At 42.3% G+C, this 24,001-nt stretch overlaps 1 protein-coding gene across 1 annotated transcript in view; it reads left to right on the top strand.

Moving 5' to 3' along the window:
- NAALADL1 (N-acetylated alpha-linked acidic dipeptidase like 1) overlaps window positions 1–24,001 on the top strand; it is a 208,604-nt gene that overhangs the window by 114,470 nt on the left and 70,133 nt on the right. The window contains exon 14 of the mRNA XM_069207973.1: window positions 23,649–23,739. Within this exon, the coding sequence (XP_069064074.1) occupies window positions 23,649–23,739 (91 nt within the window). The remainder of the gene's footprint in view (window positions 1–23,648; window positions 23,740–24,001) is intronic.

The raw sequence follows: 24,001 nt of genomic DNA, 5'->3' as shown, positions 1-24,001 counted from the left end.
TCACCCTCTGCGGGGAAAACAATCTAAGATGGAGTCGATGCCCATGCCCAATGGAGCCGAAAGGGAGGAGTCACTCGGTCTTGTGGCTCAAAAAGACTTCTTCAAAGAATAACAACTTGTAACACTCCGAGCCCAACACTAGATAGCAGGATAATGCACAGCATGTGAATCTGCAGCGTCTCATGCCACGAACAGCTGTACACTGGGTAAGTGACATTTTCCATATATATATATATATATATATATATATATATACTATTCACATACTACAAAGGAAATGAACATTGAAAAAATACTTTAAAAATCTGTTTTGCACCTTATTTTGGTAATTAAATCATCCAAATCAGTTTAACAAGTACTGAAAAATTTCATTACATTAATAATCTCTCGCGCGTGAGCCATTAGAAGTTTCTACATTGTAGAGTCTATTAATATTAAATGTTAAAAAAAAGACAGTGGGCCCTCAATCGGTAATAAATCACCAGTGCTCAAAATTTATCAGTCACAATACACGTGATCTGCACGGATTATATAAATGCACTGAATCACATAATCCTCATCATCATAGTCTCAAATAGCTGCAAATACAATTAAAATACAATGACACTGCCATGAGAATACTTCAATAATCTCTTAATCAGAAAGGGACTCAAGTGTTTAGCCACACAAAATAGTTAATCTCGGGAAGAAAGGCCCCCATCAGTCAAGAGCCATACAGCCTCTGTACACTGTCAATATGTTCCACAATTCATTCAGCTGTGCCTACGGTGCTCTTTTCAGATCCAATAGCTCTTTATCTCAACCAGCAGTATAACTTTTTAATTATTCACATTAAATCTTCTCCATAACTGCAGGGGAAATGTTGCTTGCTTTCATGAATGCCTCCCTATTATAAGTTACAGATAAAATTAGAATCCGCTGAGAGAGCACCATAAATATGCCATTACCTTTCTTCTGGTGTGCTGAATCCACCAAACAATTTTATTACCCATCCTCCACCACTTAGGCATGTGCCAGTGCGATGTCCAGCTCCGAAACACAGCAGAAATCCTTGAGTCATGAAATGGGGCCGATCACAGGATGAAAGTCTCCACCAAGAGAGTCTTCGACCCTCAGCGTTGAATGCTCACTCCTGCTCCAGCCTCTCCCTGTATGAGGGCAAGCTGACCTCCATACTTTCCAACAAATTGTGTGTTTGCAGGCCTACACCTAATTGCTGGTGGTCGCCACTAGGTAGCTATAGTTAGGACCATGCTTCCATAGAAAAAGTGTTTTTGACTTGCCTATATCTTTGGCACCATTTGACAAATCTTCTAAAAATTTTCCCAAAAAGTGCCCTGTGATTCTTGTTGCATCAAGAAAGTTTCGGGGTGATCCGTCAAGCATAGGCCGAGAAAAAGAAGGGTTAAAAAAAGTTGTGTTTCCCATGTTAATTCCCACAGGTCATTTTAGACACGATTACAGCCTGAACTGCTGGACAGAATTACACCAAATTTGGCAGAAAGCTAGTTTTTGGCACACAGATTGTGCTTTTGCTTATTTGGTGTTAAAACATTTAGTAGTTTTGGAGATATTAAAGGGAAAATACATTTAGATATCTGGCTACGGCGACTTCGCGATTATTTTGCAAATATTTCACATAAATTTGTGAATTTTCGCAAATGCGAAAAGAAGTGCTGTAATTGGCTGACAACAACCTGACTAGAGGGTTGCAGACTTCATTTTATTTCACAGGACACTGTCCCCAGGGGCGAAACTCCTAATTGAAAGTTGCATAAGGGGTCAGGGTGAAGGTACCCTGATCCCAGGGGTGTGTTTTTTATGGGCAAATTATGGGTTCAAAATAATTTTGCCTCACTATGTGTGTTATTTGTGAAAATTCACAAATGTACATGAATTATTCGCAAAATATTCACAGATACGAAAAAATGTAAACCAAAAACCACATACTTATTCATACATTAATTCCTTCACTCATACATGCACTCAGAGACTCAGGTGCCCACTCACAAACCCACTCAGACACTCATGCAGCCACTCAGATCCACTCATAAGCTCACACAAGCACCTACAAACCCACTTAGACACTCACATACCCACTCACAGATCCACTGACAGAGACAGGCCCTATGGTCAACCTGCTCTGTGCAATGCCAAAGGCCGTGCATGGCAGGGGGTTGGGTAGGTATAAGGGATTGGCTGCAAGACCTGGCTGTAGGCCAGGCCTTGCGACCAACCCCCACTGCACACGGCCTCCGGCTGGAGTTGGAATAACATATAGTAATTAAAGTTACTTTACATTTTTAAAAAACATAGAAATTCACTGAAAATACCAAAGGTTACAGGGACGTTATAGTTAGGTTCAGAATTTACTCGTGCAAAACCATAGAAATTCAGCAGTTTGAGTTATTTCAAGTAACTATAACTCGAGCTCTAATGTAACTATAACTCGCGCCTTCGCCATGCACAGCTAACTATTATATAATTGATGAGATATTGTATGGCATCTTTGATACTATCACTGCAACATTTGCAATAAAACTATTGATAAATAAAATGTGCATGGCAGGTGCGCAAGTCATTTGGCAATGATTACTGGCACCATAATGACAGATATGTATGTGTTCCATATGTGCTATATACCAGGGTGTCCCCATCCTTGTCTGATCCACTTGTGTCCCCGACATATGCATGTCACAGTAATTTTTAAAAATGAAAATGTACATGTCTGCAGTGGTCCCATGCCCATGTGCAGTGACCCCACAAAGTACTTAGCCAATGCTGGTTGCCTACCTTCTGGTCTAGCGACGAGGGGTCGTAGCAGCAGTGATGGAGGGTCCTGTCCAGTCTTACCCAGCAGGAAATAGAAGCTAAATCAGGAGAAAAGGTGAGTTTTCACCCCTTTTCACCTGCAATTCCGCAAGTCAGAAGTGGAGGTCGGACCGCCACTTTTTGCTTGGCGGTATGGCACATCCAAATCTGCTTGTGGGAAATGTGGCTGGAGTCCTGCTGTCAGCCACACTTTCCTATGGTGCTTTTGATGTGGATGGGAATCCTTGGCAAAGTCGGCAGAACTCAGGCAGGTTACAGTCTATGGGACCACCAGCATCTAAATCTGGCGGGCAGACTGTCATGGTGGCAGACGGGTTTCAGACAGATAACCGATGCGAGACCGTTACCACCAAGATCTAAGCCCTAAATCCACTCCCAACAGGCGGGAGCATTAAAAATTCTCCTGCAAACTGGGAATGGACATTATCTGTTTTCCTGTCCGCAGGGAAAAAAATGAAAAAATGTATCCCACCCACAGGGTGCAGCATCTTTAGCTGCTCCCTGTTGGAGGCAGCAATGCAGACTCCTGCTGGAGGTATGGAGCTGGCTGGGGCTGCTGGGGCACTGCGACTCCCCATACAGCCCCCATCAAAGATGCAGGAGTGGGCTCCAGGGCACCCACTATTTACTTGCCTGGCCTTGGAAGATGGGGTCCCTGGGGCCAATATTGGCGTGGAGAGGTGGGCTCCATACGCCCCCCATTTATGTGGGATTAGCTGCATGCAGGGGGTTGACTGCGGCCAACCTCCTGTCGCCTTAAAAAAATACAGAAATTAACAGCAAAAACCTAAGGTTATAGGGATGTTATAGTTAGGAAATAAAGTTTCATAAACCTTAGACATTCATTAACAACACCAAAGGTTACAGTGACATTATAGCTAGATTTGGAATTTACAAACACAAAACCTTAGAAATTCAGCAGTTATAGTTATACTTATTTGAGGAAATGATAACTCGTGCCCTAAGGTAACAATAACTTGCGCCTTCGCCATACACTGCTAATTACCCAACATATTACATCAGTCTTGACATCTTCTATGACATCATTGATAATATCACTGCAACATTTGAATAAAATAATATTTTTGAGAAAACTGTACAGGGTGATGGTGCAAGTTATAGTTACATTAGGGCATGAGTTATAGTTTATTCAGATAGCTATAGCTACTGAATTGTTATTGTTTTGTGTTTGTAAATTCTGAACCTAACTATAACACCTCAGTAACCTTTGTTTTCTTTTTAGAGAATACGTGTATATATATTCAGTGAACAAAAAAATATATATGTATATACATTTAAATATGGATATATATGTGTGTGCATATGTATGCATACATATGTCTATATCTGTATAAATATATGTAAATATATATTCAGTGAAAAAATAAAGATTAATGTGACGTTGCAGTTAATTGAAAATGTCAGTTAAAACACAGTTTTTCAAACAAAGAAACCACTAAATTCACCAGTTATATGTATCTCAAGTAACTGTAACTCAATTCAGTTCAAATCTTTATTTTGGTCTATCTCAGACCATAAAAGCACATAAACCCATCTCACAATAAAAACGTTTTGCAATTAAAAGCAATCAACCACTCTAAACATATTTCCACCAATTGAGAGATACATAAAAGTAGTAAAATAATAACAAAAATAACAAGAATTAAAATAGAGGACAGCTCTCGTACCTATGCCCGATAATCAATACATTCCTAATGTAATTCGACACCACATAGCATATTTCAGTGGAGGCAAGCTGCTGTAAAAATCATGACAGGTAAACAATGTCTTCTATTTACAGCCAGTTGTTGGAAATGGCCCTTTTTGAGTGGCTACCCCAAACTTTTTGCCTTCCTCATTCTCTTTCTGACCATCCTTTTGTTGGCTTTAAGACTCTGAGCACTTTATCACTGCTCACCAGTGCTAAAGTGCATGTGCTGTCTCCACAGTTGGCATATTTACTACTGCTCGCCAGTGCTAAAGTGCATGTGCTCATTCTATAGTTGGCATATTTAATTTACTTGTAAGTCTGTTGTGAAGTGGTATACCATATACCCAGGGCCTGTAAATCAAAGGCTACTAGTGGGCCTGCAGCACTGATTGTGCCACCCATAAAAGTAGCCTTTCAAACCTGTCTCAGGCCTGCCATTGCAGGGCCTGTGAGTGACATTTCACTGCCATTTGGAATTGGGACTTAAAACCTCTTGCCAAGCCTTAAACTCCCCTTTTATTACATAGATGTCACCCCTAAGGTAGGCCCTACGTAGCCCATAGGGCAAGGTCTTGTGTATATAAAAGGCAAGACATGTACTTTTTACGTTTTACATGTCCTCGTAGTGAAAAACTCCTAAAGTTGTTTTTCACTACAGTGAGACCTACTCATGACCAGCATTGGGAAATCCTTAATTTTATTTTAAGCTGTAATTCCTGATCAGGAAGGAGTAGTTACCTCATGTTTCATATCATTGGAATGATTGTGATAAATCCTCTTTACTGGTAAAATCGGATTTACCATTGCTATTTTAGGAATACCATTTTTAGAAAGTGGGCACTCTGCTCTTGCTGATCTATGTGCCCTGTAGCCTGTCTCCAATTCCAATACATGTCTGGGGTAGGTGATAGCTATACTTTGTGCATTCCCTCTAGACAGCCACAAACACAGGTAGGGTGGGTGTGACAAAGGGATGGGCCTCCCTGGGCTGGAAGGGTGCAGGGGAGCTAACACTTACACTTCAATAGGGAAGTGCCTGCCCCCACACAAAAGGGTTGATTACCCCATCCTGGTAGTCTAGAGTCAGGACTAGGGAGAAAAAGATCTCTGTGCACTTCAAGGAGCTGCTTAAAAGATACCCCCACTTCAAAGGCCCATTTGGGTGTAAGTTCTGGGTCTCTGACCGAACCAAATCAGTACATTCTAGACTTGGGAATAATTCTGCTGGAGTAAAGACTGCTGTGCTGTAAGGATCACCACTTTGCCTGGACTGACTTCTCCAAGGATCTGCTTCTCTTCTTTGCTGAGCTGCCCTTCTGCCTGCTTTTCTCTGCCCTGCTGAAGACAAGGACTGGACCCATCCTGCTGAACCCAAAGTGACTCCAAGGTCTTGTTGGCTTGGCCCCCTGTTCTTCTGCAGTCTCAGGGACATCAAAGACTACCTGCAACTCTCCTTGTGCAGCTGGACTCTGCCATCTGTGAGCCCTACCCTTGCCTGAGGTGCCCCTCCAGTCCTGGGCCTCAGAAGTTGGTTCTGCAACTATTTTCTGCAAAAACCAACGGATTGCCTCACATGTGTGTGAAATTCCACTGCAGCGCTCCTTTGATGCAGAGGCTATTCCACAACAGTGGATTCACAGCTCGGTCGGCCCGAAGACGACACTCTGTGTGGCTTGATGATGATGCATCGCATTCACTTTAGTGGAGCCCAACAACTATGCAGTGACCTGACTGTGCGGGAGATAGCACTGCATAGAGACCTCGACACCCACGCTTTGCTCCATCATACGTACTGTTTCAGCGCTCATGTGTGGGTTCTGTAGCTGGCCTACCCTCCATCACAGTTGGCTTGAAGTTTGGATTTGCGCCGGTCCCTTGCGACCTCAAATAACCTTTTGACCACTAGTGACTTCTAAGCACTATTTTGGATTTAATCTTTAAAAATTCTTATCTCAACGTCTACTGATTGGATTTTTGTTGTTTAGGTCTTGTTTTATTCAGATAAATATGTTCTATTTTTCTGAACTATGTAGTCCATTTTGTGGTGTTTTCATTGTGTTACTGCATGTGTGTTGCACAAATACTTGACTCATTGCCTCTCAAGTTAAACCTGACTCCTCTGTGCCAAGCTACCAGAGGGTGAGCACAGGTTAATTTAGGGTGTGTATCTGAATTACCCTGATTAGAATTCTGGTCCTTACTTGGACAGAGTGCCTACTTCTGTTAACAAGAGATCCAATTTCTAACAGCATTAAATGGGAAGTAAAATATTGTATGTGGACATTTATGTATAGTACAATATAACATAAGGTAGGCAGTACTTTGCATGAACAAAGTATCACGAGGCCATTTAGGGAGTGGCTTGAGCCAACTTCGCTGTGTGGGTAATGTGCATAAACCATGTATAACAGTCAGCCTAAACTTGGACAGATAAACCTATGTTGAGAATTACAAATTAAAACAAGGTATGCCTCCGACCCTGTAGCTCTGACCCCGTTGTTGTCGTCAATTTAGAGTGGGCAATTACCGTCTGCAGATCTTCTGCCTTTTTTCTGCAAACATTAAATGAATTATTAATAAAAAGGCTTCTCACAAGTTCTTTATAGGTGGGAGAAATTGATGGACGGTTTCTGTAAAAATTAATAAGACCTAGTTGTTCAAATGATATATTTCAAGCACAGGAGCTCCCCCTTGACTGATTAATATATTTCAGCCACTGGATCAACCCCGACTCTATCTAGCGCTAAGCACTTATTCACAACCTATCTAATAAAAGTTCTTCTGGGATGCTCCAAATCTAATGTCATAAAAGTAAAGGGGCAAGCTGGAGATGGAATCAGCTAGGTTGTTTAAGCCCAATTCTGCATGGTCTATATACGTGGTTACTGAGTTTGGGACTGATAAAATACAGCTCACAAATCTTTTTCTAACAGTCTGGAGTTGCTCAGCATTTATATCACCTGTATACCAGCAGCATACAGGTCCGCAGGGATGAGTTTGCTTTTATATATTAGATACAACTTCTTTATTGCCTTAGAGACAAACCTAGTTGAGAAGCAAAACACTGCTTCAATTGCTCTCCGTAATTGTTGTGCTCTAATATTAAGTAAACGTACCCAGTTTAGACCACTATCAAAGGGTATCACCAGATAATTAAGAGTATGTGCTCTATCAACTTTAAACCCTCCAATCACATTTCTCCAGGATTTTGTATGTTTAGGTTGAATGACCATCATAAATGATTTAGAATTATTAACCCTTAAATCTAAATCCAACATAAATAGGATATCATTCTCTGGGAGTAGGTGAAGCCCATTAGCTGTTTGTGCGAGGAGTACACCATCATCCACGAATAAGAGGCAAGGAACCGGTTGGTGACTAATCGTTGGCATATCCTTCACACTATCAATTAAATGTTCCATCTAAGCCATTAATATGATGTAGGAATAAAACAATCGCCAATATACATTCCTGATGGATCCCTCTGTTAGATTTAGTTGGAGCTGTACACTCCCCAGTACGGCCATATCAGATTTTAATTGAGGTATTGCAATGCAAATGCCTAAGATGGATGACAAGAGCTCACTCAACTCCCATGGATTCCATCACGCTCCGGAGTCTCGAATGATTAACATTGTGAAAAGCACAGCAGAGGTCCATAAATGCTTAATGTAGAGCACCTCTACTGGATTTGACATATTTCCCAAATATAAGCAATAGGTTGAGACGTTGGTTAACTATGCCTATCCTGGGCGGGAATCCATATTGATCTGTGGAAAGCATCTTGCTAGCTTCTGCCAAAGACTCTAAATGGGGTAGGAGCGCCCCCCCCCCCAGAATTTTGGAAGTTGAGTTTAATAGGGAAATAGGTCTATAACAGCTTGGCTTTCCTATAGATAGGAATAAAAACTGCCTCCTCCCAAGAGGAAACTATTGAGCCATGTGACTGATGAAGAAAGAACATTTGTAATCAGAAGTGCCCACAAGTCAATATTTCCCATAAGGCAGTCCATTGGCACATCACCTGGGCCTATGGCTTTACCTGCAGGCTGCTTTTAATGGTGGTGGCCACTTCTTTAACCTCTATTGATAAACTCAGTGAAACAGTTGCCTATGGTGATCTGTCTATTCTCCTCTCGTTGAAGGTTGGAGAGTTTCTGAATCAAACATTTTGAAAAAGTGCACTACACAGGAGTCAGGGGAAATTAAGTAGTCCATTTTCAGGCATTTTATGACCAGTGAAGAAAGGGCGATTTACCACTTCCCAGAAATTAGTTTGGTTGTTCATCCTTACAGCTGCTTTCAGGTCATTCCACATCTCTTTTTGGATTACTTCCTTTCTCAGAGTAAGTGCTTCTTTATAGGAACTTCAAGCAGATTTGCCAAGATACTTATCTCTGTGATTAGCCATTAGAGGCTTTTTAAGATTACTATGAGCCACGGAGCTTGTGGAATTAGAGAGCTTTCTTGGATTTCCTATCTAGAAAAAGCTTGGACACCCTGTTGCAGAGAGTGGTAAATCCATTGATAATCAAGGATGAATCAGCTTCTGAGGATAGAAAGAGCTGAAAAGGTATCTCTTCGATCTGAATTAACTCTTGAAGGAAAGATTTTGGTTTATTTTGTTCCATTTTAGTTTTATGCCTGTGTTGACTGACTAAAATATCTTTCCCAGATTTTTTGCCTTGTTACCTCCTATTGGTTCTAGATTCAATACTAGAGATAATGGCTTAGGGCCACTCATGCGTTTAGAAATCATTGAAAAGTAAACAATAAGTGGTGGAATGTCATCAGAGATAAAATCAATAGTACTACATTTGCCTTTTCCATGAAAAGTTGGGAGTAACAAACTATGTTTAGGGACTAAGGGCCAGATGTAGCAAAGGGTTCTTCCCATTCTGTGTCAATGGGAAAATGTGTTCGTACATATGGCCCTAAGTCCATTACAAGTAACAAATTATTTTTAACAAGAATTCTATTTAGAGCTTTCGCATAAGGGCTATGGCTAAAGTGAGTAATATATCCTCCTTTCATGTCCACTAAATCACAAACCGGCTGTCCACTACATTTAAAGACCTTAACTATAACTTATGCCCTGTAGTAACTAGAACTCACGCCCCGCCATGCACACTATTGTCTCAAATGATGTCAATGCAGATGTTGCTCTGATGTTATCAATGATGTCATGGAACATGTCATAAGTGATGAAATGTGTGAAGTATTTAGCAGTGCAAGGCAAGGGCGCAAGGTAGAATTACTTCAGAGCACGAATTGCTGTTACTTGAGTAACTAACTGGTGAATTTCACTGTTTTTATTCATTTAAAATAATACTTTTTAACTGACATTTTCACCTAATTGTAATATCCTTTCAACTTTTGTTTGTTTAATTGAATTTCTTAATTCTTTTTAATGTAAAGTAACATGGTATTACAATTCCTAACTATAACGTCACTTTAACATTAGTTTTTTTCCACTGAATTTCTATGTTTTTGTTTAAAGTAACTAAGATATCTATCCCTTTGCATGGCGTGGGGTTGGGCGCAGGGCTTGGGCCAAAGCCCCCTCTACCGCACATGGCTGACTATGTCATGTAACAATATAGAGGGTTTCATTTTATGTGACAAAATAAATATAAAGGCTCTCAATTTAAGTAAGGCTTACCCGACGGCATTGTCAAAAAGTCAAAATATAAAAAAAAAGCAGCATGCCTTTTGGCTTTATCCAGGTTCAGCACCTCAACATATTCATTGCTTTGTCAAAGATATACCAATAACTAAATTAAAATGAATCTATGATAATTTCACACATTGCAATGTTTATTAACCCCTTCGCTGCCAGGCCTTTTCCCCCTCAGGTCCCAAGCCTTTTTTTGGCTGTTTGGGGCAGCTTGCGCTAAGGCCCTCATACGTTTTTGTCCACATAAGCTACCCACCCCAAATTTGTTTCCTTTTTTTCCAACATCCTAGGGATTCTAGAAGTACCCAAACTTTGTGGGTTCCCCTGAAGCAGACCAAAAAATTAGCAAAAATATATCGAAAATTTCGTTTTTTTTAAAAAAAAAATGGGAAAAAGGGCTGCAGAAGAAGGCTTGTGATTTTTTCCCTGAAAATTGCATCAACAAAGGGTTTCGGTGCTAAAATCACCATTTTACCAGCTTTAAGAAACAGGCAGACTTGAACCAGAAAACCCTATTTTTCAACACAATTTTGGCATTTTACTTGGACATAACCCATTTTTACTATGTTTGTGCTTTCAGCCTCCTTCCAGTTAGTGACATAAATGGATGTCAAATCAAAGCTGGATCCCAGAAAGCTAAACATTTCTGAAAAGTAGTATTCAATAAGCGGTAATTTGTGTAGATCCTACAAGGTTTTCCTACAGAAAATAACAGCTGAAATAAAAAAATATTGAAATTGAGGTGAAAGAAACAGCCAATTTTCTCCACGTTTTACTCTGTAACTTTTTCCTGCAATGTCCGATTTTTTAAAGCAATATACCGTTACATGTGCTCGACTCTTCTGGTTGTGGGGATATATAGGGCTTGTAGGTTCATCAAGAACCGTAGGTACCCAGAGCCAATAAATGAGCTGCACCTTGCAATGGGTTTTCATTCTATACCGGGTATACAGCAATTCATTTGCTGAAATATAAAGAGTGAAAAATAGGTATCAAGAAAACCTTTGTATTTCCAAAATGGGCACAAAATAAAATGTTGAGAAGATGTGGTTATTTGCACATTTCTGAATCCCGGGGTGCCCTTGCTAGCATGTGAATTACAGGGCATTTCTCAAATAGATGTCTTTTTTTACACACTGTCTTACATTTGGAAGGAAAAATTGTAGAGAAAGAGAAGGGGCAATAAAACACTTGTTTTGCTAGTCTGTGTTCCCCCAAGTCTCCCGATAAAAATGGTACCTCACTTGTGCGTGTAGGCCTAATGCTTGCAACACAAAACGGAACATGGACACATCACATTTTCACATTGAAATCTGACGTGTTTTTTGCAAAGTGCCTAGCTGTAGATTTTGGCCTCTAGTTCAGCTAGCACCTAGGGAAACCTACCAAAGCTGCGCATTTTTTAAACTAGACACGTAGGGGAATCCAAGATAGGGTGACTTCTGGGGCTCTCACCAGGTTCTGCTACCCAGAATCCTTTGCAAACCTCAAAATGCCCAAAAAAACTTTTTCTCACATTTCGGTGACAGAAAGTTCTGGAATCTGAGTGGAGCCACAAATTTCCTTTCACCCAGTGTTCCCCCAAGTCTCCTGATTAAAATGGTACCTCACTTTTGTGGGTAGGCCTAGAGCCCGCGGCAGGAAATGCCCCAAAACACAATGTGGACACATCACATTTTCCCAAAGAAAACAGAGCAGTTTTTTTGCAAAGTGCCTAGCTGTGGATTTTGGCCTCTAGCTCAGCCGGCACCTAGGGAAACCAACCAAACCTGCGCTTTTTTGAAAACTAGACACCTAGGGAAATCCTAGATGGGGTGACTTGTGAGGCTCTCACCAGGTTCTGTTACCCAGAATGCTGGGTGGTAGGAATTTTGTGGATTCCTGCAGATTCCGGAAGGCTCCATCACACAAATGTAGGGAAAATGTCTGATTTCCAGCAAAGTTGGAGGTTTGCAGGGCACTGTGGGTAAGAGAATTATGTGAGTGCATGTGAAGCACACCACCCTGGAATCAACCAGATGTTTAGTTTTCAGATGTGTCTAGGTCCAGTGGATTTTTCTACATGGTAGCGTCCCAATGTCAAAAAAGTGCAGCCCTCACCATTCCAAGTGGGACCATTTTGAGAGTTAGCCAAGCTCTCATGGCCCAAATTTAAAACCAAAACCCAAAATAATCAAACGTCCTCTTGCTTGCCATGGGATAAGATGTTTTAGTGTGCGGGGGAAGGGCAGAAAGACTGTTACCCCCTTCAGTTGGGGTGGGAGCATAACCATGCCCATACTGGTTGGTAGCCACCACCACACTATTTTTTTTTTAATTCCCTGGCATCTAGTAGACTTTCTGCCCCCGGGGTGTTGATCGGGGGTAATTGCTCCATCTGCCCGCTGGTGGGCAGAACAACTTTGGCCCCATTTATTTGGGGTGGGGGTATGGCCATACCCCCACCCTCTTATTTTGACAAAAAAATCTTCCCTGGTCTCTGGTGGGCTTTCAACCCCCTTTGGGGGCAGATGGGCCTTCCAAAAATAGGCCGATCTGCCCCCAAGGGTGGCGTGAAATAGGCTAAATACAATTTGCCCCCAGAGGAGCGACCCTTGCCTAAGGGGTCGCTCCCCATACATAAAAATATAAAATAAAGAAAAATATATATATATCCCTGGTGTCTAGGGCCTAAAAATATCCCCCCGGGGAGCGGCCATTGCCCAAGGGGCCGCTTCCCTTATGCGAAAGTATAAAAAAAAAAAACCCTGGTCTCTAGTGGTTTCTGCCCCCCTGGGGTCGCTTCCCAAAATGAACACAAAAAAAATTATCCCCGGTTTCTAGGGGTTTTCTGCCTAGTTATATTAGGCTGATCTGCCCCCAGGGGGGCAGAAATAGCCTAAAAATAAATTGCCCCCCTGGGGAGCGGCCTTGGCCAAGGAGCCGCTCCCCTCATGACAATTAGGAACTAAAAATCCCTGGTGTCTAGTTGGCATTTCTGCTGCCCGATCGCATCGCAGTCGGGCAGCAGAAATACTGAGAGAGAAATGAAAGGCATTTCCTCTCCTTTCATGCCTTTCTCGGCCCCTCCAGTGATCGGAAGAGAAATGCAAAAGCATTTCTCTTCCGATCAGCGCTGGAAGCTGAGCTTCCAGGGTGGAGGGGCAGGCCTCTGATGAGGTCACGGGAGGCACAGGGGGTGGGGGTGGAAGGGGAAGCGATTCCCCTTCCATCCCTGCAGTAGGGGCGCTGAGGCAAGGCTCATGGGGGAAGCGCTAGAGCCAGTACCAGGACGTAACGGTTACATCCTTGGCACCTCAGCACCACAGCCAAGGACGTAACTGTTACATCCTTGGCTGCCAAAGGGTTAGTAGAGATTGTCTCTAATTATTTTAATAAAGTATTTTTGAAGTGAAAAATAGGCATATGTTTCAGCCTTTTCTTAACCTATTAAAGCCACAAACTGCAGCCAAAGAACTAACCACAAGAGAGCTTGTAGTGCTCTAAAAAATATGGTAAACTCTTCTTTGGTCGTGGACTTGATGACTCAGGAGACTTATTGTGGTTTTTTCAGTGTTGCTGGGAGGCTGCAGTGCTCCCTGCAGCCTTCCACAAAATTAAAAAGAAATAGTTGGTGGTACTCCTACCTTCTTCTATGGGCACAACTAGATGGAAATAATAACATTTAAAAAAAGCCCTTGTAGGCTCCTGAGGCTCATTTGTTATTCTCTTTTTAGTATATTTTTGTTTTTTATAGAACCCCGGTGACCACCCAGGGCACCCACACATGTTTTTTTGGGGGGCCATGGGCTTCAAGGCTCCTGCTGCCCATGACAGCTGTAAAGCAAGCAACCACAGCGGCTGTCAGAATTAGCCAGCTACTTTTTCCAAAGTGGGTGCCGCCACCACCCACAGGGGCACCCACAAGTTCCATAATCATTGTAGGCCGTGGGGGACCCCCAGTGCCTGGGGTGCCCCAATCGGATCCCCAGCTAGCACCCATTAGGTTGCAGGCAGGCGTGGCTCATCTACTTCATTGCCTTTCTTCTACTTTGCTGAAGGGAACTGCAGTGAACTGTGGTGTCCCGGGGATGGAGTCCCTGGGGCAAATGTCCGGCTAGTGGAGAGGGCATGTGTGCTCCTGCCCCAAAAAAGTCTCAGCCCCAGGGGATAGGGTCCCCACGGCCTCTAAGAGACATGGAGAAGGGGCTGCATGCCCCTCCCCTAAAAACACATTCAGCCCCAGGGACCTACATAAAGCTCAGGGAGGGTGGCTGCCTGTCCCTTTCCAATTATAATTAAGGAGGCCTTGGGATAGGGTCCCTTTTGGCTAAAAAAGGCTTGGGGAGGGGGACCATGCACCCCTACCCATAAAAAATAAATCCGCTCGCCCTCTGGGTACTGGCCCACATGAAGGGCTCAGTTTGAAAATGGATGGAAGCCAGGTTCTGTTCTTTATCTGCATTGTCGGTTTACAAACCTTCGCAGCTATGTGGCACTGATTTTAAAAACAACTTATGTTTTTGACCCCTCGGTTAAGAGGTAATCCCCCCACCAAACCTAGGGGAACAGGGTATCCCTATCCCATCACCTCCGTGTTTTATAACCCGTTTTAACACAGGGGACTGAGTCCCGGAGTCCTAAAATGCTGCCTCCACATATTTGTTAATGTGGCAGCAGCCTATCAGATCATATCTTACATCTTCTGATCTGTTAGATCCACAGATCCCCCATGGCGTGAAAAATACATAAATTTTGAACCCTCATCTTTCACACAGTACCGTGACATTTCAACAAAGCTAGGGCAAACAGGGTCATCTAATTCTACTAACAGCCAGCCCATCCAGACAACCTGGTGCATCACCATTCATGCAGTCACTTTTAATGTTTCCTCTGGAGACGATTGTATTATGCTGGCTGCATTTGAAGCAACCTCTGGGTGTGTCACTTTCCTAGTACTCTTTTTTTCTTAGAAATGCTTCAGCCACGTTTTCCGATTCTCTGTTCAGTGTGTCCTCATTTTTTTCCTCTTTATGCGCCTGGAACCTTGTTCCAAAGAAGGCAACACCTATGGGGAACAGATCTGTATTTCTAATCCTCACAGGATCTACCTATATTATTTGCAAGCATGCCAATACCATCCAATCATTCTTGCTACAGATGTGTTTCTTCTATTCAGGGAAGGCCTCGGGAACTATCTTTCCTGTATTTTTTAATTCAGATAACTTTCTTGATGCACTGATCGCCAGACAAGTGCATGCCAGAGTCATTTGAGAGAGTAAGAATGCTACAAAAGATTTAATATGTACCACAAACAACTTCCAGGTATAGCCTAGAGATGTGGTCTTAATTTCAGGGACATCACCAGAGTGCCTAAGCCTAAGTCCTGGTTCAATGCCAAGAGGTTGTGATCTAATTCTGCTGGCACAGCCAAAGTACTGATGCCTAATTCTGAACATGACCCTCAGTACGGGTTCTGCTCTGTAGTCGCAGTTCATATCCCAGAGGAACCTCCAATCGCTGGAGCCTAATACTCCATTCTCCATCTCCACAGAACCGCCTCGGTAGCATGGTGCATTGGCCCTATCCCATTGTTGCTCCCCATTGTTTATTCAGAGACACGAGAATCTATTGGCCTCAGTTGGGTTCAGAGGGCAAGATGGTGCTTAGCTAGAGCTTCTGTAACCATCCCCATTGTACTGAATTCTCTGAAAGAACGTTCTGCACCAATGATTGGCCTTAACCTTTCACGGGCATGGCGGTTTCATAGCATCTCTTTTCAGGGAATCCTTAGTCTGGGGTGCTAATGAGGTCCCTCCCCTCCCACCATTGAAATTGAGATAATATACATATTTGAGGTGTTCTCTCACGTTGCCGCTGCATTTATTGTGGTCCTGAGATGAAGAGAGGTTTGGCCCTGCATGACCAGCACAGGATTGACCAGTGATCAGCAGGGCAAACCAGTAGGGAGATGAGATTGCAGGGGCATATTTTTACAGGGCCCCACTTTGCCCTCTCTTGCTTCCTCCATCGCCAAGGGATAAAACTGCTTTCCTTCTGCAATAGCTTGTCAATTTGCAGTGAAGGTAGGAGCCAACACCAGCAGGCCAGACTTCCACACTGTGCTTGGACAGGGCAAGATGGACCTGTTGTGCTCTTTATTGTATGGGTTTGTCACCCTACACTCTAAGCTTGAACCACAAACGTGGCCTGTCAGCTCAGCACTGTCTTGGCAATTCCTCCTCAGTCCACACCTTGGTTGTTTTAATTTTGAACTTATTCTCAATGGCATGATGTTTGCTTGACTTGTTACACTAATTTTATTTATAAACAGTTTAGCGATGCGTAATAGAAATATTGGTGATTTGGGTTGAGTTTGGACATGCGTGAATTATATGAAATACTGCAATTATTTGTAGCAGCAAAGAAGCAATTTCTCTCTGGGGCTTGGACAATAATCAGGGAAGACAAAGGAGGTCCTTGCTGGGCGATGTGGAAACACTGGCTTGAGCATGGTGCTCTCTAAAAGGAGCAAGGTATACTGTGGTTTGGCAGTGTGAGCTAGGCATACTGGGCAATGAGTTAAATGCCTTAAATATGCATAATCATGTATGCATTCGACATTATTATATATTAGATACTGTGGGTAGTCTTAGGATAAGTTAACCAGAGCTCTTTCTGCTTAGGAAGATGTATATTGAATGCAGTGGGTATTTCAACGCGGAGCAGGGGTGTATTTAAAACAGCAATCTAGTCAGAATTCTAAATATCTTTACAAAGTGTCTTAATTGAAAATTACTCTAAACAATAATGACAGCATTTAGGAATTATCTTCATATGCACCAATCAGCAAACCGCTTAAAAACTATAATGTATGAAGAAATAACACCAAAAATAAACAATTCATGTTTAAACAAGTATTGTTATGTAAAATAATGTAAATTATTCGATACACACATACATATTTCAGATTAAAAACCTTACTAAATGAATGATAATAAACAGTTAAATAAGTAGCAGTTGTTATAAATTTCTATTCTGTATTTTATTGCTCTGAAATTCTGAATGGTAGTAGATGGCCACTTCCAACAATGTTCTAAATCAATGTAATAGTCTCCCTTTGCTGTCACCTGCAAACTTGGCACATTTGTTTTATGCTGTCTCTAAAACTTTGAATACGTTTATCTTTGCGTTTAAAAAATAAATATTTCCAATATCACGAAAAGCGTGTAGTATATGTCTATAAATATTAATGTTCAAAAAGTTCTCCTTCATAAATGCTTGACGTTTGACGTTTCGCTTTTAATTACGTTGAAATTTTAATAAGCTATAAACAATAGTTTTCACCACAGCCTTTGTGGGTGTACACACATCCTGCTTTAAATCATTGTCCTCTTCAGCAGAATCATGTCAAGCCAAGCATTCTTTCCATGCTCGCCTCCTCAATGCCTGATAATTGAACGAATACACTGGTTAGGGAAAAAACAGAGGTCTTTTTAGAACCTACTGAAATACTTAATGGGTTTTGTACTTTCTTCGTTTATAATTTATCTCTGCAGATCCTTGGCTGGGTCAGTCTGCATTTGTTTTGTACTTTAAACCTCAGACAAGCTCGTCTTAATTTAAAGGCATAGTGTTTGCCTGAAAATGTTAATGTGATAACAGGCACATTTATGTATTCCTTGCATACAAAGCAGAGTAGAAACACTCAATGAACCGGTGCTTTACACGATGGTGAACTGCAAAGTGTCTATGCTCTGTTTGCAATACACGCTGCGTTCGTGCGATCAGGTTCCACTGTTATCTGATGTCCCAGTTAGCTCAGTAATGTGGAGCACCGAGAAAAGGTCCAACTCCTTGAGCAGTTCCTGGCACAATGAGTTGTTTATGTCTATTTGAGCCGCATCACCTGAATAATGAACTGTAGTGCCATGTTTGATCATAAACCTGCTAGCTGGGATACAGACCATCATGTTATTAGCTGCACATTACACTATTTGGGCAGCACTTTTAATTATTAGAGCTAGATTTAGCTATATACTTTAGTATGTAGGCATTCAGTGGCACCAAATTCGTGTGATGCATTGGGGCAGATTTACAAGCCCCTCCCCCTTCCTTGTGCCACATTAGCGTCAGTTTTTTAATGCTAATGTGGCCTTAGGAAGGCATTTTTGCCACGCTGGATTTACAAAGTGGTGCATTGCATGCATTGTGCCTCTTTCCACCCCCTTGCGCCACATTATGCCTACGTCAGGCATAATGTATGTAAGAGGGGTGTTCCGGCGCTAGGAGGCCCGCAAAATGGTGCAGTGAAATCTACAAGACTGCGCCTTTTTTGGCATCATTTTTAACGCCTACTCAGAGCAAACATTAAAATGACGGATGCATATTAACCTATGGGCCTCCTTGCACTTTGCTCCGCTACTGTCAACATTTTTTACACTAGTGGAGCAAAGCACCACAGTAACATAAAAAATGTTGACGCTATTGGCCTAATGTGCAACAATGGTGTCGTTAGGTGGGGCAGGGCTGATGCAAAAAAACTGGCACATCAGCGCTGATGCACCAGTTTCTTGTAAGTCAGCCCCATTGTTTTCTGAACCAATTTTTCGATCAGCCACTAACTGCTACAGGAAGCGTGTTGAAAATAATATTTCCTGCATAGTATTTTAAAATGGTTTTATTTCTTCTGGCCATGTTATAACATTCCTCACTCTAAGATCGGCTTTTTTCCTCTGCCATAACTTGTTTTCTGTTGTACTTATATTGTCTCCTTATGGCACTCAGGAGTCATAAAGGCATATATATTCTTTGTTTTTGCACTGAATAATATGCCGTCTCTAAATGGCTGTGAAAGTAATAGTCTTGTTAGCAAATATATGTGGAAAATTGTGCTTTAAAATGCACTGCGGTTGCCTCTTTTTGTACTGATAGATTTCTGAGGCGACAAACTTCCAACCATGCCTCGTTAAACAGGCTCAGTCTTTTTCTTTTGTTTCCTTTCTTCTTAGTGCCCTGCAAGCATAGCCTCAGACTGGGCACTGTGTGCAGCAGTGCCCCCCAGCACTTGCTGCTGCCTGCCTACGATGGTGTTACCATTCCAATCACCAGCCCAACCACTGCGCCCGTAACACACTCCTATTATCTTCTATTTGTGTTGAAAGCATGTAGTGCTGTGGAGCACCATTAGCAGTGCACCGATCAGTGCACCACTGGTGATACCCAGGGCAGGGGCATAACAGAGGCCCCCGCAGCCCCCTTGGTGTGGGGACCCCCTGGCCTACCCATACTGGCTTGGTCCCCCTCAGCCCCTACTGATATGAATGTGGGGCCCCTTCACCATATGTTGCAGGGGGGCCCTCCCATGATGTGTTATGCCACTTACCCAGGGCTGGACAGCCCATGGTATTATTCACAGTTCCGGCCAGAGCCTTGAAGCCAGGTACGACTCTGCCTTGCTAGGTACAACCAGAGCGGCGGACAACCAGCGCCACCATCCATCAGCACACTAGGCAATGAGTGAATATGTTTGTGGCCCACCAGCTTGTCTCTGAGCAGGACTGGGAGTATGGGAAAAACAAAGGAAGAGAAAGAATTGTGTGCTTGGACAAACTAATATGAGATAAAAGAACTTCCATGGCTAACTTTCTAGTCTACATGGCCATCCCTTGTTTGGAGTAACTCTACTTTTTTGTGGCTTACGTTGAGCACTAGGTGCTCTCTTTTCTCCTGCTGTTGTGTATCTTGTGTATTTCATTTTCCAGCGAAAGGCACTTTGATACAGCTACAATTTAGGAATGATGGCATGTTTGTAAAACCAAAAGCCTTATTGTGAGATTAGTGTCATTTTAGGATTTTTTGAGGCGCTGGTCAAGAAATATTTTGGTGGCCCTGTTCGGAACAAATTTGAATGTTATTACATATTTTCTGCTAATTCAAGCCTACACGATGTCAAACAATTTTGAATTATATTTTGTCAGTCACGCAAAACTGCTGAAAATATTTCCTGGGATCCCAAAATTCCTCAAAGTGGCACTGAGTAGAGAAAGTTAGAGGGAGTCGGAAGGCAGGGAGAAGTTCTGAAGTCGACAAAGGTGTGATAGAGTGGGGAGAATCACTTTACCAGGGGGCCCCTTGGGGTTGAGGCCTTGGCAATTAGCCCATTTGCCCATGCCTTAAAATGTCTCTTAATGGCATTTCTCACTCACAGTTCTATTAATTCACAAATAAATAACGTTCTGTGCCTTCTAACCTCCAGTCAAAACAAATGGCCTTATGAGTGTTAATAGCTACATACTTTGGTAGGAGGAAAAGGCAAAGCAGGCCGGGGCCTTTTTAGTTACTTTTTCAATGAAGTACGTTCACTTCCATCCCACAGGGACAGTGTTGGAACGAAATTTAAGCCCCCTCCCCTGCAATGTACCTGTAGGGGGTCCCCTCACTGCTGGACCCAGTCAGGGGCCTGCCGCCCGTGCACAGTGCTGAGGGGGCCCATGGAGCTCGTCCCCCCAACCACAGGGGCTGCTGGAGCCTTTGTTACGTCACTGCACAGGGATCTCATTGAGCAGTATCAAGCTCTTTGTGCACCCCATTTTAATAGCACCCAGCCCATTTTATCAGCATTAAATAGGAAAAGGCTATGCCTCCAATGCTAAGTATAGAACCTGTGGCCACTGAGCTACCTTACTGGCAATGATTTTGACAATCAGATGGACCCATTACTAGTAATAACCTCCGTTTATTCAGAAAAAGAGTATGAGTGCATCCAGTGACTTGTATACTCTTTGTCCGCCTTAAAAGAAATAAGGGAATGCCCCTTCTAGAGGCTGCCTAATGGTATATGCCTATTGTTGATGAGACAGGCCTCTACAGGCCACAGCTCCGGGACCTGCCCTGGAAACCGAGGATTAATCAGAACCCCGTCGAATAACCACACAACGATCATTGCCAATCGCACTGATTGTTCGGTGAAATAGTCGTGGGGAATGTATATGTTAGATACTGCCTGGCCTTCTCCCGTTCTCCCTGGTCCTGCTGCAGGGATTATTGCCCCTTCCTGATTTTATTTTGTTTTTGGATGTTCTGCTAGTGCACCTGCTCTCAGTCTCATGTAATGCTCGTATTCTGTTTCCATGGTGTGTTTTGCCTTGAGGCCGAATCAATATTGCACGGAGAACACTGTAAAGTCAAACAAGGCTACCAAGTTAAGATTATTGCAATATACATTTTTGCTACTACAAATTACTGTTTTATGTATGTAAATATTTATATAAACAGGGATTAAGATGTTTTCTTATCTTACTCTAGCAACAAGGTGCATGTTGTTGTCACACATAATCGCGCTCATATCCCACTCACAATTATCACACAGCATGGCAGTAGCCTTAAGTTAGGTCTGAAAATAAAGAAAAGACAACTTTGTGCATACAAAAATCAAACTTTGTGGGTTTACAGTCAATCTGGAAAAAATATGACAACTTTGTTCCAGTCAGCGTGAAAATACAACATTTGCCTTCCTCAGGAAGTCTATTAAAAGTAACAGTCTCCAACACGACAACAGTGTAAGCTAACACATGGTTTCACATTCCAAGGTTGGTAACCAAATATGTGTAAAGGTGCTCAATGGCCCATATTTTTGTTCAAAGTATAAATTTAGTTTTCATTAATATGTGATCCAAAGAAAGTATCCACATAATTCACAAAAGGGTTTCTAGGAAGAAGGCTAGAGTAAATGAAAGGGAGAATTCGGTCAGCAAGTACACCTAGATCCAGGCTTGGAAAGAAACTTTCATCATTAATCCCAAGACTAAGAAGTAAGAAGCATTAGAGCCTGAAGTGTCCCCTGATCCTTTCAAGCACTTCTAATTTCCTGGAGCTGTGATATGAGGCAGGGTGGCTTCAATGCGCTTCCATATGATGGACTGAGTCAGAAGATATTTTAAACCTTTAATCAGAGGGCGATCATAGCAGAGAGAAAGGAGTGTGAATAAAAAGGAAATGAAGAGGAAGGTAATTAGAAGCAAGGGGTGATTAATAAAGAAAGAAAGGGAGGAAGAAATATAGTGAGAACAAATACTGTGGGATTCATTAATTATTTGTAGTTCATTTGGCTATTCAATGTCTTAGACACAAATTATCAATTCTTTTTTGCTCGGTCTGTGCAGAAATATGTGTTTACTCTGCCTTGTCTGCTATGGCCTGCACGTCATCCGTTTCAACCTCTGGCAGTGACAGCTCAGGATTTAATCATCGAAAGAGTGATATATTGAGTACCATTACAATGGGAGTAGTAAACCCTTTATTATTATTTTAGGTGCTTAGAAACTAGAAACCTGTGGTATCCGATGGTATGTGAAAAACAAGCTATTGTTGAAGCCCATCATCATGGCATGTCCTCTAGAGGTGGAACAACCCATATACTGAGGTTTTCTATTTCACTAATTTCTTGGGATTCCTGCTGTTCCAAAGGTTGGATCTGCAGGAGCATGTATTTGATAGCATTCACTGGTTCAAACCATGGGAGGATCCACTCTATCTTTTATCATTATCAGGACATTTTGAGATCAATGAAACGAGTATGTTTAAGTTTGTCAACAGTACAGTTACCATTCCCTGACTGTGGCTGCCCTCCAACAATGTCCTGACTTTCTCCGGCTCTCCCCTGAACAAAGAGAACCTTTGTTTGGCTTCACTGTGATTAATATCAAAGCGAAAAGAGGCCACTGGGCCAGATGTACAAAAGATTTTAATGGTCTCAAACACTCGGATTCGGTGTTTGTGTCCGCAAAATTGATTTTTGCAATGTACTAAACGCATTTTAGGATCTGATAACTTTTGTCTGACTCCTAAAGTGGGTTTGGGAAAGGATAAGGAATCCCTGTTTGGAAGGGGCGTGTGCAGAAAAATGTGGTGCTGGAGTTGTACAGCACCCACAGATAACCTCGAGGAAGTTCTCTTTTAAAACAGACCACCGCCTGCATGTTTTTCTTGCAGAAGCTCCTGTTTTTATTTCCAGAGACGGGCTGTCAAATATCAGTTGACTACTTCTGAGAAGCTGCTGGCAATTCTTTTAAGGAACTGTTTACTTTTCCTTTCTCTGACTTAAAAATGAAGGCATTTAGTAAATTGACCCATGTGACACGCTAACAGGGGTACAAGTGAGTGTGAAAGGAGAAGGCAGGATATCCATGTTTGATAACATACATGCAAGTAAAGCATCTGCGTGGTTTACAAATTAACCGTAAGTATTTCAAAAATTTACAGCAACAGTCAAACACAGTTGATCTCATTATAGGAGCTAATCAGACAAGACACCTTAAGGATTTACTAGGGTAATGCAGTCGAGATTATATTAGCTAGGATTCACTCTCTATGTGTATATATCTTGGAGTCAGAGTCCTGGAACAAATAGATTAATTTAAAATGGCCGTCTATTTCCCTCTCCTGCAGTCTAGGGTCTCTGGGCGCTGGAAGTGACTATGCTCCCTTCATTCACTACCTGGGCATTTCCTCCATGGATCTCGCTTATACCTATGACCGTGTAAGTAAGGGCTATGATTTCTCGTAAATCGCTAAGGCATGGTAATGAATGAGATTCCATACAAGAGCATGAGGCCAGTAATGCTTGAATGGGTGAGGCGCCATTGAAGTGTACGTGGTGAGTGATGCAGGAAATGAGCACAACTCCTTTGGTGGTAGAGGCAAAGATGGCGGAAGCAGTTATATTCCTATGCATTGTGTGATGTGAGTGAGGCTCCATTGAGGTGGGCAGGACAGGACAAGAAATCTATAATTGAGTGGTG

This window comes from Pleurodeles waltl, chromosome 9 (assembly GCF_031143425.1).
Source record: "Pleurodeles waltl isolate 20211129_DDA chromosome 9, aPleWal1.hap1.20221129, whole genome shotgun sequence".
Classification (NCBI taxonomy): Eukaryota; Metazoa; Chordata; class Amphibia; order Caudata; family Salamandridae; genus Pleurodeles; species Pleurodeles waltl.
The sequence above is the reverse complement of the archived record's forward strand: the minus strand, read 5'-3'. Positions and strand labels throughout refer to the sequence as shown.